The sequence below is a fragment of the Canis lupus genome, chromosome 32 (genome assembly GCF_048164855.1).
Source record: "Canis lupus baileyi chromosome 32, mCanLup2.hap1, whole genome shotgun sequence".
Lineage (NCBI taxonomy): Eukaryota > Metazoa > Chordata > Mammalia > Carnivora > Canidae > Canis > Canis lupus.
This window is the reverse complement of record NC_132869.1, coordinates 13026377-13044567: the sequence shown is the minus strand read 5'-3', so window position 1 is coordinate 13044567 and position 18191 is coordinate 13026377. Positions and strand designations below refer to the sequence as shown.

At 39.8% G+C, this 18191-nt stretch overlaps 1 protein-coding gene across 3 annotated transcripts in view; it reads right to left on the bottom strand.

Annotated features, from left to right (window-relative positions):
- STARD9 (StAR related lipid transfer domain containing 9) overlaps positions 1 to 18191 on the bottom strand; it is a 135788-nt gene that overhangs the window by 3692 nt on the left and 113905 nt on the right. Inside the window, exons 24-28 of one of the 3 annotated variants that reach the window (XM_072808780.1) lie at positions 17912 to 18106; positions 17300 to 17483; positions 16766 to 16903; positions 256 to 347; positions 57 to 174 (exon numbers count right to left, since the gene is read on the bottom strand). In XM_072808780.1, the coding sequence (XP_072664881.1) occupies positions 300 to 347; positions 16766 to 16903; positions 17300 to 17483; positions 17912 to 18106 (565 nt within the window). In that variant the 3' untranslated portion in view covers positions 57 to 174; positions 256 to 299. Of the gene's footprint in view, positions 1 to 56; positions 175 to 255; positions 348 to 8918; positions 9198 to 16765; positions 16904 to 17299; positions 17484 to 17911; positions 18107 to 18191 lie in introns of those variants that run through there. The other 2 variants (XM_072808779.1, XM_072808781.1) reach the window with 2 other exon arrangements.

Here is an 18191-nt window from a genome sequence, read left to right as displayed (position 1 = left end):
CTAGCAGCCTCCAAAGCAGGGCAGGTAGCTATGTACCCTCCCCCCTCACTACTCACCAGAAGCTAAGCTCTTCCAGGCGGACCCAGCCAGACTCAGGTGACTGGTCCTCACTGTAGAACTGCCCCGAACATCCCCTATCCAGGAGTCACTGCAATCAAGCAAGTTTATGTCCCCCTGCAAAAAAAGAAGATGCTTGGAATCAGAGCCAAGGAAGATAAAGAGAAAGCAGAGCACCAGAAGCCCGTGCAGAATTACCTCCTCTGCCTCTGAACTGTGCCAATAGTTTCTAACATAAAGGCTCAATCAAAAAGATCTTCCCCACTGGGATTACAGTATGCAGGATGCCCCTGAAAAGCCAAGAACAAAGGGACTGGTTTAGTTCCTGGACAATCTCCTTATGCTTCAAGCCACAGGCTCAAAGACTGCTTGTAGGAGAGCTCTAAAAGGAATCAGAAGAAACAACCTCAGAAGACCCAGAACAGAGCATCAGTGGGTGTAGTGGGGCCTCTCTCCCACTGCAGCACCAGGAATGAGGCCATGGCTAGAGCTGAGTGTACTGTGGATAGCAAACAAAGCCCAAGTGGAAAGGAGGGGAAAGAAAAGCAATGGGCTGTGAGAAGCTTGACCCTTAGACCTGACCCCGCCAAACCTCCAACCCCTACCTCCCCACCCCTGATACAGCACTAAGCCAAGGGTCTTAATTTGGAACCAGATTGGGATGATCCTCTGGATCTGCAATATGTTCCTCCCACCTTTACCTCAGCCAGCAACTCAAGGACACGACCTTTGACTCTTACTGGACCTAATAGGCACTGTCCATCCCACTTCTATCATCACTTAACCTACTGCTACTCTAAAGACAAGAAGAGGTGAACATGGACGGTTCTACCTCCATCCTTGCCTCCACTCCTCCTGCTGCAACATATGGGTGGTCTCTCCTACGTTAGGCAAGTCCCTCTGTCTCAGCTTGAGGTCTTGTGCCTTCTTCTTGGGAACTTTCCACAACTGATCATCATCTTCATCTGTTGCCTCTGCCTCACCCTCTTCACTGGATGCTTCCTAGGAGCATTTAAGCATGCACAAATTTCTCCCACTTTTATTATTTTTTTTAAGATTTTATTTATTTATTCATGAGAGACACACAGAGAGAGAGAGGCAGAGACATAGAGGGAGAAGCAGGCTCTCTCTGGGGAGCCTGCTGAGGACTTGATCCTGAGACCCTGGGATCACAACCTGAGCCAAAGGCAGAAGCTCAACCACTGAGCCACCCAGGTGTCCCTCTCCCACTTTTAAAAAACCTTCCTTACAGGAGTCTTTGCTCTCCTACCCTTCTTTTAACTGTCACTGTCTGCCATCTCCCATCTCTCACTCCCTTCTGAACCCAGTAAACCTAGCATCTGCCTCACCACACTGCCTACCAGCAATTCCCCTGGTCCCATGGGGCTGGATCTGATCAATGACTCCCAGTGCCCATTTTACTGAACCTCTCAGAGAGCCTGCCACTCAGCCAGCCTCTTCATTCATGTGAGATACTTGATTCCTGAGTTCCCAGGCTCCTGGCCTACTGTCTCTGTGGGGGTTCCTAACCAGTTTCCTGTGTTGGCCCCTCCTCCTCAGACAAAAATTAATGTTCTGGGATTCTTTCAAGACTCAGGCATAGGCCCTCTTTTCTCAATAATATACTCCTCTGTGATTCCATCTGCTCTCACTGCTACAATGATGACTTCCAAAAGTAAATATCCATGGATTGATCAATAAATATTGCTAAGAAAACTAGCTGCCATGTGAAAAAAAAAAAGATTACATAAGAGACCCATTCCAAAAAAAAAAAAAAAAAGAGAAAGAGAGAGAGAGAGAGACCCATTCCATTCATCATGCCAATATAAATTCTTAATGATTTGTGGCTCAAAAATTTATTGAGTGGAGGCCAGCACCATACTGTCTTAATGAATACAGCTTTGTAATATAGCTTAAAATCCGAGATTGTGATGCCACTAGCTTTGATTTTCTTTTTCAGTATTTCTCTATTCATGGTCTTTTCTGATTTCATACAAATCTTAGGATTATTTGTTCCTGCTCTGTGAAAATAGTCAATGGTATTTTGATAGGGATTGCATGGAATGTGTAGATTGCTCTGGGTAGCACAGACAATATTAACAATATTCTTCCAATCCATGAACATGGAATGTTTGTCTATTTCTTTCTAGCTTCCTCAATTTCTTTCCTGAATGTTCTACAGATTTCTGAGTATGTATCTTTTGCCTCTTTGGTTAGGTTTATTCCTAGATATCTTATGGTTTTGGTGTAATTGTAAATGGGATAGATAACTTAATTTCTCTTTCTTCTGTCTCATTGTTAGTGTATAGAAATGCAACTGATTTCTGACATAAAACCAGACACATAGGGAATCCCTGGGTGGCTCAGTGGTTTAGTGCCTGCTTTTGGCCCAGGGTGTGATCCTGGAGTCCTGGGATCGAGTGCCACGTCGGGCTCCCTGCATGGATACTGCTTCTCCCTCTGCCTGTGTCTCTGCCTCTCTGTGTGTTTCTCATGAGTAAATAAATAAAATCTTTAAAAAAACAAAAAACCAGAGACATATATCAATGTGATCAACAGAATAGAGAATCCAGAAATAGACCCTCAAACTCTATAGTCAACTAATCTTCAACAAAGCAGGAAGAATATCCAATGGAAAACGACAGTCTTTTTTTTTAATTTTTTTTATAGATTTTATTTATTTATTAATGTGAGACACACACGGAGGGGGAGAGAGAGAGAGACAGAGACAGAGACACAGGCAGAGGGAGAAGCAGGCTCCATGCAGGGAGCCTGATGTGGGACTCAATCCGGGGTCTCCAGGACCACGCCCCAGGCTACAGGCAGCGCTAAACCGCTGTGCCACCGGGGCTGCCCAGGACAGTCTCTTTAACAAATGGTGTTGGGAAAATTGTAGAAAAATATTGAGAAATGAAACTGGGCCATTTTCTTATACCATACACAAAGATAAACTCAAAATGGATGAAAGACCTAAATGTGAGACAGGAATCCATCAAAATCCTAGAGGAGAACACAGCAACCTCTGTGACCTTGGTCACAGTAATTTCTTGTTAGACATGTCTCCAAAGGCAAGAAAAACAAAAGCAAAAATGAACTACTGGGACTTCATCAAGAGAAAAAGCTTCTGCAAAGCAAACAGTCAAAAACTAAAAGGCAACCTACAGAACCTACAGAATGGAAGAAGATATTTGCAATGACCTATCAGATAAGGGACTAGTATCCAAGATCTAGAAAGAACCTATCAAACTTAACACCCAAAAAACAAATAATCCAGCCAAGAAATGGACAGAAGACATGAACGGACATTTCTCCAAAGAAGACCTACAAATTCCTAACAGACACATGAAAAAATGTTCAACATCACTCATCATAAGGGAAACAAATCAAAACCATGATGAGATACCACCTCACACTAGTCAAAATGGCTAAAATTGAGGTCAGGAAACAAATGTTGGTGAGGATGTGGAGAAAGGAGAACCCTCTTACACTGTTGATAGGAATGCAAGCTGATGCAGCCACTCTGGAAAACAGTATGGAGGTTCCTCAAAGACAAATGTAGTGATCCAAAGAGGCACCTGCACCCCAATGTTCATAGCAGCCATGTCCACAATAGCCAAACTGTCGAAAGAGCCAAGATGTCCATCGACAGATGAATGGATAGAGAAGATGTGGTACATATATACACATACACAATGTAATATTACTCAGCCATCAGAGGATGAATACTTGCCATTTACACTGACATGGATCAAACTGGAGGGTATTATGCTGAACAAAATAAGTCAATCAGAGAATATGGTTTCACTCATATGTGTAATATAAGAAACAGGCAAGAGATCACAGATCACAGGGGAGGGGAGAGAAAATTGGATTGTAAGTAAATAGAGAGGGAGACAAACCATGAGAGACTCTTAACTATAGGAAACAAACCAAGGGTTGCTGGAGGAGAGGTGGGGGGGATGGGCTAATGGGGTGATGGGCATTAAAAAGGGCATGTTATGTGATGAGCACTAGGTGTTATATGCAACTGATGAATTACTGAACTCTATATCTGAAACTAAGGTTGTACTATATGTTGGCTAATTAAATTTAAATTAAAAAAATATATGGAAAGGAGGAACATTTATTCTTACTACAAGAAAATATAAGTTTAAAAAATGATCTCATAGTGGGGATATGCCTTCCTAAACAGGGCACAAATTCCAGAAGCCAATGAACTAAAGATTAATGAATACCAGGCAATATAAAATTCACATTTTCCAGGTAGTAATAAATACCATAAATAAAATAAAAACAAATATACAACTAGGAAAAAAAAACACTGGTATCTCAAATGACACAAAGGTAATTTTCTTAATACAAAAAGGGCCTCCCAAACTGCAAAGACAAACAGCCTGTTCAAGAAGTGGACATAGTACACTGGCCCAGAGCACAGAGACAAAGGGTTGTGAAGTACCTGAAAAGGCGATTGATCTCAGACACAAGAGCAGAACCAAACTGCAAACTGAATCTACAATGAAGTATGTATTTTATGCCTATCACCCTGGCAAAGACTGGAAAAAAAAAAGTTAGCAGAGTGGTCAAGTATTACTGAAGAGTGTAAACTGGTATACTTTGGAAACATTCCCACGTATTTTAAATTTAAAATGTACATATCCGGGGATCCCTCCCTGGGTGGCTCAGCGGTTTGGCGCTTGCCTTTGGCCCAGGGTACAGTCCTGGAGCCCCGGGATCGAGTCCCGCATCGGGCTCCTGGCATGGAGCCTGCCTCTCCCTCTGCCTGTGTCTCTGCCTCTCTCTCTATGTCTATCATAAATAATAAATAAAATCTTTAAAAAAATAAAATGTACATATCCTTTGACTTAGCAATCTCACTTGTTGAAACTGAACCAACAGATATTCTTTTAAGTATAGAAGCAATAAACAAAATTTTCGAATATGAACTCAGATTCTAGAGAATGTGAGACTTTCTGGAAGAAATTGAGGGGAGAAATTATTAGGGTGGAATAAAGAACACCTGGCCAATTACTGGAAGTGAGCAGAGTCAATTTAATCTAGCATAAGAACATCTCTATGCATGCAAACATTATAACCAGTATAGAAATACTGTAACAAAAAGAAAAAAAAAAAGACAAGGTGGAAATACACTGATTTCCTCATGTTTTATAGCCAAAGTGAAAAGAAAACTGCTAAATCCAGTAATAAAGACTATTTGAATATATAAAAGTGATCCTGAAAAGAATTTTTAAAAGACTTCCAGATTATCAAAAAAAAGGCACACATATTCACACTCAAAGCAGAGCACACAACACACACCACATGATGATAAAACAAAAAAAATTTTTAGATGTCCATGGGAATATTCATAACCAAAAATCGCTCAAAAGATACAGAAAAATAGAAATCACATTTCTCTGAAATCATGCATACTGAAACATACAACAAACTAAAAATTAACAGCAAAATCAGGAAAACATAAGAGCCTACCAAAAAAGTTTTTAAGAATTCTTAAAAATTGGATCAAGGAAGAAATACAAACCAAAATTGCAAAATCATTATTAAAAATATATAGAAATAAATAATTCATGGGCTATAACTAAAGCAAGGCTCAGGCAGATATTTTTTTTTTTTTTTTTTTTTTTTTTTATCTTTTGCTCATTTTTATTTTTTTTTTTTTATTTTTTTTTTATTTTTTTTTTTTTATTGGTGTTCAATTTACTAACATACAGAATAACACCCAGTGCCCGTCACCCATTCACTCCCACCCCCCGCCCTCCTCCCCTTCTACCACCCCTAGTTCGTTTCCCAGAGTTAGCAGTCTTTACGTTCTGTCTCCCTTTCTGATATTTCCCACACATTTCTTCTCCCTTCCCTTGTTTTCCCTTTCACTATTATTTATATTCCCCAAATGAATGAGAACATATAATTTTTGTCCTTCTCCGACTGACTTACTTCACTCAGCATAATACCCTCCAGTTCCATCCACGTTGAAGCAAATGGTGGGTATTTGTCATTTCTAATAGCTGAGTAATATTCCATTGTATACATAGACCACATCTTCTTTATCCATTCATCTTTCGTTGGACACCGAGGCTCCTTCCACAGTTTGGCTATCGTGGCCATTGCTGCTAGAAACATCGGGGTGCAGGTGTCCCGGCGTTTCATTGCATTTGTATCTTTGGGGTAAATCCCCAACAGTGCAATTGCTGGGTCGTAGGGCAGGTATATTTTTAACTGTTTGAGGAACCTCCACACAGTTTTCCAGAGTGGCTGCACCAGTTCACATTCCCACCAACAGTGTAGGAGGGTTCCCTTTTCTCCGCATCCTCTCCAACATTTGTTGTTTCCTGCCTTGTTAATTTTCCCCATTCTCACTGGTGTGAGGTGGTATCTCATTGTAGTTTTGATTTGTATTTCCCTGATGGCAAGTGATGCAGAGCATTTTCTCATATGCATGTTGGTCAGGCAGATATTTTTAGCTTTAAATATTTACATCAGGGAAAAAATAAGAATAAATGAATGCTAATAACTATATATTACTAAATTAGATAACCAAAATGAAATGGACAAATCCCTAGAAAGACACAAACTATTAAACTTACTCAAGAAGAAACAATATCTGAACAGATATTTAACAAGATACTGAATAATAATCAAAACAATTCCCACAAAGAAAATTTCAAGATGAGATTAGCTTCATTAGCTTCAAATCTACCAAACATTTAAGAATTAACATCAATACTTCACAAATTCTTCCCCCAAAAAGAGGAAGGAATGCTTTATAAGTCATTCTGTAAGTCCCTGACGCAAAACCAAAGACATCACAAATAAACTACAGATCAATATCCCTTATGCATATAGACTCAGAAATTTCCAACAAAATATTAGGAAGCTGAATCTGGCATCACAGAAAGAGGAGTATACACCATGACCAAATAAACACCTTTCCTGGGATTTATCCCAGGAACACAAGGTTAATTCAACATATAAAAATCAATCATGTGATACATCATGTTAATAAAGGAAATAATACACACTATCATCTCAATAGATGCAGAAAAAGTATTTGACTAAATTCAACACCTTTTCATGATAAAAACACTCAACAGACTAAGACTGGATGGAAAGTACCTCAACCTGATAAAATTTATCTACAAAAAACATACAGTTAACATCATACTTAATGGTAAAAAGCTGGACGGTTTTCTCCTAAGATCAGAAACAAGGATGTGTGCTCTCACAGCACTTCTACTCAACATTGAACTGGAGATTCTACCTGGGCAATGAATGAGGCAAGAGAACAACAACAAAGACAGATGATACGATCTGGTGTACAGAATAACCTAAGGAATCTTCTAAAAAATGATCAGAACTAATACATGAGTTCAGCAAGGGCAGAGGAGACAAAAATGGCTATTCAAAAATTAACCCTATTTCTGTAAAGTAGCAATGAACAAATGCAAATGAAATTAAGAAAACAATTCTCCTTGGGGCGCCTGAGTAGCTAAGTTGCTTAAGCATCCAACTCGATTTCAGCTCAGGTCATGACCTCAGAGTCTGACCACTCAGCGGTGAGAGTACTGGAGATTCTCTTTGTGTCCCTCCCATCACACACTCTCTCTCTCTCAAACAAATAAATCTTTTCAAAAAAGTCCATTTATAAAAAAGAATAGATTTAACAAAATAAAGAGTAGATTTAACAAAACAAATTCAAAACTCATACTCTGAAAACCATAAAACATTGTTGAAAACAAAGAAGACCTGAATAAAAGGAAAGATGTTCCATGTTCATGGATCAAAAGATATTACTAAGGTGTTTATATATCCCAAACCTGCTTCTCCTCCCTCTGCCTATGTCTCTGCGTCTCTGTCTCTCATGAATAAATAAAATCTTTTAAAAAAAAGTTATGTTTACACTATACTATAGTTTACTGTGTACATTAAATCTTAAAAAATAATGTACATATCATTAAAAAATACTTTATTTCTAAAAAATGCTAACCATCATTTGAGATTTCAGCGATAATCACTGACCACAGATCATCATAACCAAAACAACAACAATGAAAAAGTTGGCAATATTTCAAGAATTACCAAATGTGACACAAAGACACAAAGTGAGCAAGTGCTGTTGGAAAAACAGTGCTGACAGAACTTGCTTAATATAGGACTGACACAAACATTCCACTTGTAAAAAATGCATTATCTGTGAAGCACAATAATATGAGGCATGCATGCCTATATAGGCATAATCTTTGTGACATTGGACTGGGCAACAATTTCTTAGATATGAAACCAAAAGCACAAGAAATAAAAGAAAACATAAAGTAAACAGCATCAATATTTGTGTTTCAAAGGACATCACCAGAAAGTGTAAAGACGATACACAGAATTGGATACAGTTTTTATAAATAATATAATTTATAAGGGACTTGTACTAGAATATATAATGAATTCTTAAACTTAACAAAAAGACAATCCAATTATAAAATGGACAAAAGATCTGAATAGATATTTATCCAAAGAAAACACATAAAAGGCTAGTGAGTACATGGAAAGATGCTCAAAGCCATTAAACATCGGGATAATGCAAATCAAAACCACAATGAGATGCCATGTCACATCAACTAGGATAGCTATAAAGAAAAAGGTGATGACTGGGATGTGGAGAAATACACTGCTCATACACTGCTGGTGGGACTTTAGAACAGTGAAGCTTCTATGAAAGATAGTCTGGTAGTTGTTAAAAACGTTGAAACACACAGTTACCCTGTGACCCATCAACCCAACTCCTAGGCATATACCCAAAAATCATGAAAATATATGTCCATACAAAAACTCTTTAAGTCAGCAAGTTTTTATTTAATGAATTTTACATGTGATTCCCTCTACTGCCAATCACCATAGTTCGTTCAAAGTCAGAATCATAATCTTCAAAATAATCTTTTAAAAAGAACTTTTGTTCAATCCATAGTGGTCATTGTCAGCCCAGATTTCCTTCAGTTGGGCTTCTTTGATCTCCACTTGAATATGGGCATTCTTCAAAAATCCGCCACCTCTAATCTTTGGGATCCAATTTCTTCACAGCCATATTTGCGGTCAGAGTAGACGGATCTGCCTGGTTCTCAATTTCAGACACCCTTTAAATACGAATGAGTTGAAATCATATTCACCCCTAAACTATCATGCCCTAGAATTTTAAAGATTGTTGGGATATACCCATACCTAAGATTTCAAAAAATCTGTTAGGTCTTTCACATAGTTCTAGCAGATAGATGCCTTACAGTTCTTTTCCACAGATCTAACACATAGTTCCCATACAAAAACTTCTCTGTGAATGTTCACAGCTGCATTATTCATAATAGGCAAAAAGTGGACACAATCTAAATGTTCATCAACTGATGAATGGATGATTAATATGTGACATTTTCACATAATGTGTTATTACTGGTCATAAAAGGAATGACAATCTGCTACAATGTGGATGAGCCCTTGTGAGTTTAGTTACTGTCTTCCAAAATGATACAATTTAAATCCTAATCCCTCATATCTGTGAGTGTGACCCTACTTGGAAATAGGGGCTTCACAGATGTAATCAAGTTATAATGAGATCATACTGGATTAGAGTGGGCCCCAAATCTAGTGACTAAGGTCCTTCTAAGAAGGCCAGTGAAGACAACCAAGAGATATACAGAGAGAATGCCATGTGATGGCGGGGCAGAGGTGGGAGTGATACAGTTGCAAGCCAAGGAATGCCAAAGATTGCCTGCAACCAGCCACCAGAAGAAGCCCAGAGAGGAGCATGAAACAAGTTCTTCCCTCAAAGCCTTTGAAGGAAAGATGACTATGTCAATGGGATCATTTCAGACTCCTAGCCTCAAGAACTATGAGAATAAATTTCTGTTGTTTTAAGCCACCCTGTTTATAGTAATTTGCTATAGCAACCTTAGGAATTAATACAACCCTGAAAACATCATGCTAAGTGAAAGAAACCAGTCACAAAGGACCACATATTATATGATTCTATTTTATAAAGTATCCAGAACAGGCAAATCCATAGAGATGAAAAGTGGTGCTTACCCAGGACTAGGGTGATGGGTTTGTGTTTAGAATATTCTAAAATTGACTGTGGTAATGGATACATAAATGTGGATGCACTAAAAGCCAATGAATTATAACAATAAAAGAATAAATTAATTAAAGGAAGTGCTCAGGACACCTGGGTGGCTCAGTGGTTGAGCATCTGCCTTTGGCTCAGGGAGTGATCCTGGAGTCCTGGGATAGAGTCCCATATGGGGCTCCCTGCATGGAGCCTGATTCTCTCTCTGCCTGTGTCTCTGCCTCTCTCTCTCTGTGTCTCTCATAAATAAATAAAATCTTTTAAAAATAAATAAAAATAATTAAAGGAAGTGCTCAAAAAATGAGGGACATATTAAAAGATCACAAGATCCAATGGGAAAGAACTCCAAATAAGGAAAGCTGAAACAATTTGAGCAATGAAATTAATAATGATAGTATTAGATTATAACCCACAGAATAACATATTTATGAGTTCAAACTTAAAAAAGTAAATACCTGAATAAATAGAGAAGAGTAATACTTCGTTACAGAAAAATTCTAATTAATACATGTAGAAGAAATGAGGGAAATAAAAAATTGCTATTAAAACACTACAGTAATAATTTTTTTTCAGGCAAAATACAATGATGGATGCTCAAATTAGTGGGCAAAAGTTTGAGGGGAAGCAGGACGTTTGCATAGTCTAAAAATATCTCTGCCAAATGTTTATTACTTATAAAGAGAAAAATAGTAACTTTCAGTGGACAACTCCTAGATAATACTGTAACTTCAAGGTTAACATCATGAATAAGACATACTGACATCATGCCTCTTTGATAATGTACTAAGGAGAAGGCTCTTGTAGGATACATACTCATAGAACAATATCATTTGTTGTTTGTCTAAAATTCTAACTGGCATCCTGTGTTTTTCCTTGCTTTTATCTGGCAACCCCAAATGAGAAGGGCACATCATTTCTGTGGTATTTTTGCCAAAAATTCATAACTTCAATCTAATCATGAGAAAACAGCAAACACATTCTCCAAAATTACTGACCATAGACTTAGAAATTATAAGAAAAAGGAATTAATTTTTTTAAAGCAGAAATTAACAGATTAGGATAAAAACTGACTCCAGAAGAGATGGAAAAATCTAAACCAGGGATTGGCAAACTTTTTCTGTAAAGGTCTAGCTAGTATTTGAGGCTTTGTGGACCATTTGAGTAGTTTTATGTACTCAGAGTTCTGCCATTGTAAACATACTCACAGACAACACATAAATAAGTGGGCAAGCTGTAATCCAGCAAAACTTTATTTATAAAAATAGGCAGTGGGTGAGATCTGGCCAAGAGCCCTGTTTATCAACTCCTGACCTCATCAGATCTCTTCCTTTCTCTCTCTCTCCCTTTTTTTTTTTTTGAGAGACCATTAATGTGCTGGCTGGGGGGAGGGCGGGGAGGCGGGGCAGAGGGAGAGAGAGAATCTCAAGTAGGTTCCAAGCCCACTGTAGAGCCAATCTCACAACCCTGAGATCATGACCCAAACTGAATTAAAGATCAGACACTTAATCAACTGAGCCACTCAGGCACTCTGTATCAACCACATTTTATCTAGGCATTCTCCCAGTAATAAATTTTCAAATGGCTTCCAACTCTTTATCACTTCAAATAATTATTTAATAAATAATTTCATACATGTTCCCTCAAACCTATGCAAGCATTCATTGCTGGAGCATAAGAATGTATAAAGGCTCCTATTCCCCAAAAGTCCTACCAACATCTGACTTTCTAATTTTTGGCAATTTAATAGGTATAAAGTTCCATTACCTTTAAGCTATTCCTGAACATTTTATTCCTATAAAAGAAATATAACACTCTAACAAAACCTGAAACATATTGCAAAAACACAAACTACAGGGGAAAAAAACTCATAAATATTGATATAAAAATCTTGAATAAAATATTAGCAAATAGACTCTGACAGCACATTAAAATAATACAGCATATACATAAATATATAATGTATTATAGAATTGATTCTAGAATGCAAGAATGATTCAAAATTATCTTATCAATCAGATGATCATCTCCATAGACTGAAATAACCATTCTAGCTACATAAGAATGCTCTGTAAAACAGGAATAGATGAATGTCTACTTAGTATTGTAAAATATATCTAGTTCAGCTCAAAAACTAGCACCCAAATTACACAGGGAAACACTAGAAGCATTCCCACTAAAGCCTGGAAGAAGACAAAGATGCTCACTCTTACCACTATTATTTTATTTACACTGGAAATACTAGGTAATGCAATTAGAAAAGAGGAAGAAAATACTGGTACAAAAATTAGAAAGGAAACCCTGAAATAATATCTACTTGCAGAAGATAACTATTACATATCTGAAAAAAATCTAAGGCAGGGCTATATAGTATGGTAGCCACTTGTCATATGTGGTTATTGAGCATGTGAAATGTGGCTAGTGTGACATAAGAGCAAAAGCTAAGATTCAATTCTATTTAATTTAAATTAAAAATAAGATCACTACCTGTGCTAGTGGCTACTGTATTAGTATGGATCTAGAGAACAGTCCAAAAAACAACATGACACAAAATTAACATTCATCAGTGCCTTTCATACAAACAAAAGAACCAGATAGAAGACATAACTGAAGAAAAAACCTATTTATAACAGTATCAAAAAAAAAATAAAACATTTAGGAATAAGTCTGACAAGAAATTGAGACATGTCAAGGAAATTTTAAACACAAAAAGGTGGCTTGAACCTACTATGTTCTTGGTTAGGAAATTCTATAGTGTAAGATGAGATTTCTCCCTAAGTCAGTTTATAAATTTAACATGGTCTCACTAAAAATATGAACAAGTTTTTATAAATGAAACAATTAAGCTGATCTAAATTTCACATAAAAAGTAAACAAGAAAAAATACTCTAGAAAAGCTCAGAAAAGACACCTGGGTGGCTCAGTAGGTTAAGTGTCTGGCTTTGGCTCGGGTCCTGATCCCATGGTCCTAGGATTCAGGCCCGCATCAGGCTCCCTGCTCAGTGGGAAGTCCGCTTCTCCCTCTCCCTCTGCCCTTCCCCCTACTCATATTCTTTTTCACTCACTCTGCTCTCTCTCAAATAAATAATCTTTAAAAAAAATCTCAGAAAAAGAAGAACAAGTAGTAGAACACATTATAAACCTTATATAAGAAAAGCTGGCATCGGGACGCCTGGGTGGCTCAGTGGCTGAACATCTGCTTTCAGCTCAGGGTGTGATTCCAGGTTCAGGGATCAAGGCCCACATCAGGCTCCCTGTGAGGAGCCTGCTTCTCCCTCTGTCTGTGTCTCTGCCCCTCTCTCTGTGTCTCTCATGAATAAATAAATAAAAGAAAGAAAGAAAGAAAGAAAGAAAGAAAGAAAGAAAGAAAGAAAGAAAGAAAGAAAGGAAGGTTGGTTGACATCTTAAGCTGGTGAAAGCAGAGATGAGAAGAAAGAAGAAAAGAAAGAAAAGAAAAGAAAGAAAAGAAAAGAAAAGAAAAGAAAAAGAAAGAAAAGAAAAGAAAAAAAAAGAAAGAAAAGTTGACATCTTAAGCTGGTGAAAGCAGAGATGAGCTGTCCAGAGGACAACTTCATAGCTATCTTAAAAGAACAAAGTTGGATCACACCTTTGTTCAAAATGAACAAAGATTGTTTTTTGAATAAAGATGTAAATATGAAAAATAAAACCATATACTTTCCAGAAGAAATCACATGAAAATTTTTTTTTATAACTTTGGAATGAAGAATGTGTTTCTGGGATCCCTGGGTGGCGCAGCGGTTTGGCGCCTGCCTTTGGCCCAGGGCGCGATCCTGGAGACCCGGGATCAAGTCCCACATCGGGCTCCTGGTGCATGGAGCCTGCTTCTCCCTCTGCCTGTGTCTCTGCCTCTCTCTCTTTCTCTGTGTGTGACTATCATAAATAAATAAAAATTAAAAAAAAAAAAGAATGTGTTTCTAATTATGATCAGAACATGGACACTTAAAAGGAAAACCATGGGTGTCGGGTGGCTCAGTCTGTTAGCCGTCTGCCTTCAGCTCAGGTCATGACCTCAGGGTCCCAGGATCGAGCCCTACACATCAGGCTCCCTGCTCAGTGGGTAGTCCGCTTCTCCCTCTCCCCCTCCTTCTGTTTGTGCATTCTTTCTCTCTCTGAAATTAATAAATAAAATCTTTAAAAAAAAGGAAAACTGAGAAATCAAAATTTCTGAATGGCTCCAAACACAATAAGCAAAGTCAAAAGAAAACGAAGAACTCCAGAAATTGTTAAGAAAAATATAGAGAAATAAGCCAAAAATATGAACAGATAGCTCAGTAAAAATTCAAGCATTTGATAACATGTTGGTGAGAGTGTGAGGGTAAGGTGTCTACCCCCTATTGCTGGTGGGAGTATAAATTTACCTCATCTGTAAGGTAAAACTTCTCAATATTAAGATCTCAAATGCATATACTATTTGTAGGAGTCCACTTCTGGGAATCTACCTCACATATATCTGTACATGTATGAAACAACACATGCACAAAGTTACTTATTGAAGCAAAAGACTGAAATCAACCCCAGGTTTGAAGGTAGGAGAATAGCATCCCTCCCCCCAATCCCCTGCACAACAGCTCTGTTTCCTTGGGTGGGGTAAAGGAGGAGGACCAGGTTCTCAGGCGATAGGAACAGGTACTTCCCTATACACTTTATAGATGTCTGTATTTTTTGTCTTTTCTACCATATGAATAGATTGTCTATGCAAAATATTACATTTTAAAACATGCAAAGAGAAAAAGGAAACACTATCTTAGATGTTAAAAAGGATGAGTCAGCAGCAGATTTTCTGTCCGAAAGACATTCTTCAGGATGAAAAGGGACAAAGTAGGCACAGTATGCTGCCATGCATTTGCTTTAGAAAGATATGCACATTCTCAAAGAGATTAAAATATATATATATATATATATTAAAAACATATATGTTTATATATAACAAAAAAGCATGATGAGATGAGCACTGTTATACTATACGTTGGCAAATTGAACTTAAATAAAATTAAAACAAATAAAATTTAAAAATAAAATTTTAAATAGAAAAAGTACATATAAAAAACAAGAAAATTTAAAGATATGCACATTTTTATAGATATTAAAACAAAGAACGTATTCCAGAATGCCTCTGGAAATATACACCATACTAGGATGGATGATTGCTTCTGGGGAGGGTAAACAGGAGACTGAAAGATAAACTTGATGTATGTCCTTTGCTAATGTCTAAATATTATTTTTCTTACTATGTGAAGTTTTACTATAAAATGAATTTCAAATCTTTTTTTTTAAATTTATTTATGATAGTCACAGAGAGAGAGAGAGAGAGAGGGGCAGAGACATAGGCAGAGGGAGAAGCAGGCTCCATGCACCGGGAGCCCGACGTGGAGAGAGAGGGGCAGAGACATAGGCAGAGGGAGAAGCAGGCTCCATGCACCGGGAGCCCGACGTGGGATTCAATCCCGGGTCTCCAGGATCACGCCCTGGGCCAAAGGCAGGAGCTAAACCGCTGCACCACCCAGGGATCCCATGAATTTCAAATCTTATATCCTCAGCCAGATCTTACTTCTAAGCTCCCCTTGCATTTCTCACAGGCACTACAAACCCAGTAAGTACAAAACCAGATTCGCCATCTTCCCTACAAAACCTGTCCTCCAATGCTCCACGCCACTGCCGCCATCACTGCCCTTCAGCTGCTCAAGCCAGAAGTGCATGTTGCTTCCCACTCCAGCCTGTCCCCTCCTCTCACAGAGTGGGCTCCTGCGCCCTGCAGCTGTCCTCTGTCCACCGCATTCCCCTGTGCTCATCCTCACTGGCAGGGCTCTAAGACAGGCAATGCTCATCAACAGCTCTCCCCACAGCTGCTCTGCCCCCTTCTCCTGTCATCTCCTGCTCTTGCTCCCTTGCATCAAAGCTTTACTCCAGCTTCTGAGGAGTCATCACATGGATCCAAAAAGGTCCAGAATTTGGAGCAGTCTGTGTGATCTTACCTTTCCTAGTCCTTCCTCAAGTCATTCTGCTGTCTCACTATACTCCAGCCACACTAGCCTTCTAGTTCCTCAAACTCAGGGCTTCACTTGCCATACTCTCTGCCTGGAAGACTGTGTTCCCCAGCCCCCAATCTCTCCTAACGGCCAATTCCCCAGCACTAAGCTCTTCCTCTGTTAAATGCCTTTTACCCATCCTGGTCTCAGTTTAAACGCACCCTCTTCAGAACATCTTTGCTGACTGCCACGCTAGATCAGATCTTGTTTTATGTTAATTTAGAACCCCTTTTTTATACAACTTACTGCAATGGTGATTAAATAATCACAAAATAAACTGTATTTATCCCTCTTAACAGATTTAAGGACAAGAATGGTTTTGCTCACTCTTATAAGAGGCTCCAATGCCTACTTACAAAATAAACAGTTGTTGGGTGAATAAACAGGGAGGGGGAGACAAAACTAAAGGGAAAAACCAAAGGCTATCTATCATCCATGAGAAGGGCTCATGTCAGCAGCGGCATCCAAGAGGCAGAATTTCCTGCCCCAATTCCTGCCTCAGTGGTTCTGGCCCCTGGCTCATTGCCAGCATCTGCCTACTCACCACACTGTCTGGGGACTGGAGCTGGTCTGGCAAGGCTGTGCTGCTATTGTAGCCAGAGGTAACACCAGAGGAGAGGCTTCCATTGGAGCTGGTACTCAGGGAGTTGGACATGGCCAGGGTGTGCAGCTTTTCTTCTTCCTGAGAAGGACAGGGGGCTGTCAACCAGCTTCTGGTATACCCTTCACTACCCACTCCACCCCTGACACCACCCCTTCCCACTTCCCCAGCACCCATCATCTCCCAGTGCCTCCTACCTCAACCTGAAACTCTCATGCCTCCCCACATGCCTGCCCCAACTAAAAACACCAAAGCTGCCTCCTCCCAGACTCTGGCCTAGGGACAGGAGCTAGTCAGAGGAGGATGATGTGTAAAAAGAGTGAGCACAGCTTTGACCTAGTGCAATGGAGTCCAACACCTTCCTCCAGATACTACATCCCGAGACTCAGAGGCAGCCCCAGTGAAGGCTGACCCAGTCTGATGTCTGCCCCCAGGTCTAGGCCTACCCTGACATCACTGGTTTGCCCCACTCCCTACCTTTAGCAGCTGGGAGATGATCTGCTGGCGGATTCTCAGCTTCTCCTGCTCAGTCCTCTCCCGTAGCCGGTCCCGGGCCAGGGCAATCTCCACCTTGGCCTCCTCACGGGCACGCTGGTATTCTTGCAGCATCACTGCTATGTCAGAGGCGGGGTGAGCAGACCGTGATGCTGACCCTGGGCTCCTGAGGAAAACCATAGGGTGGAGAGATGCCCTCTAACATTGTGGGTGGGTGGGTGAGAGCCTTGGGCTACTCATCCCAGATCTATTTAATACCATCCTCTGGAAGGACCCATCCTCGTTGCCTACAGTTTAGTTTTACAACCCATTCTGAGGCTCAGGCCTACTGTCTTACACAGTAGGTCACAGCCACGGTCTGCCTTCTCCCATGACCTCTGCCCCCATGCTATCCCTCTCACATCCTCCTCTTCCCCACCCTCCTTGCCCTATTCTCCCACAGTGACTTCTACTTGCCAAAAGGAGCCGAGGGCCCACTCCTGGAATCACTCCTGTCAAAGGAAGCTGCAGTTTCCACTCTCCAGGCCCTGCTCTCCACAGCCCTCTCACCCTACATACAACCTGCTCTCTGCTGGGTTCTGGGCCCATCCTTACCTGGTGGTCTCCACAACATCCTTCCTCAGTTGTTGCAGGTATTCTCGGCGCCTGCTGGGTAGGTCAAGGTCCCGGGTGGGGAGATCCCTGTTGGGCAGGAGACTCAGTTGTTTCCGGGGCCTGATCTGCATCCAGTGCAAGTTCTGAAGTCGTTCAGCCCGCTCTCTCCGGAGGGTCTCAATGGTTTGTTTTTGCCTGAGACAAAATGTGATCAATTCACTGAAGCTGGCCCCGAATGCCCTTCTTCATCTTAAGATCTACCTCTGATCCCTGGAAGATC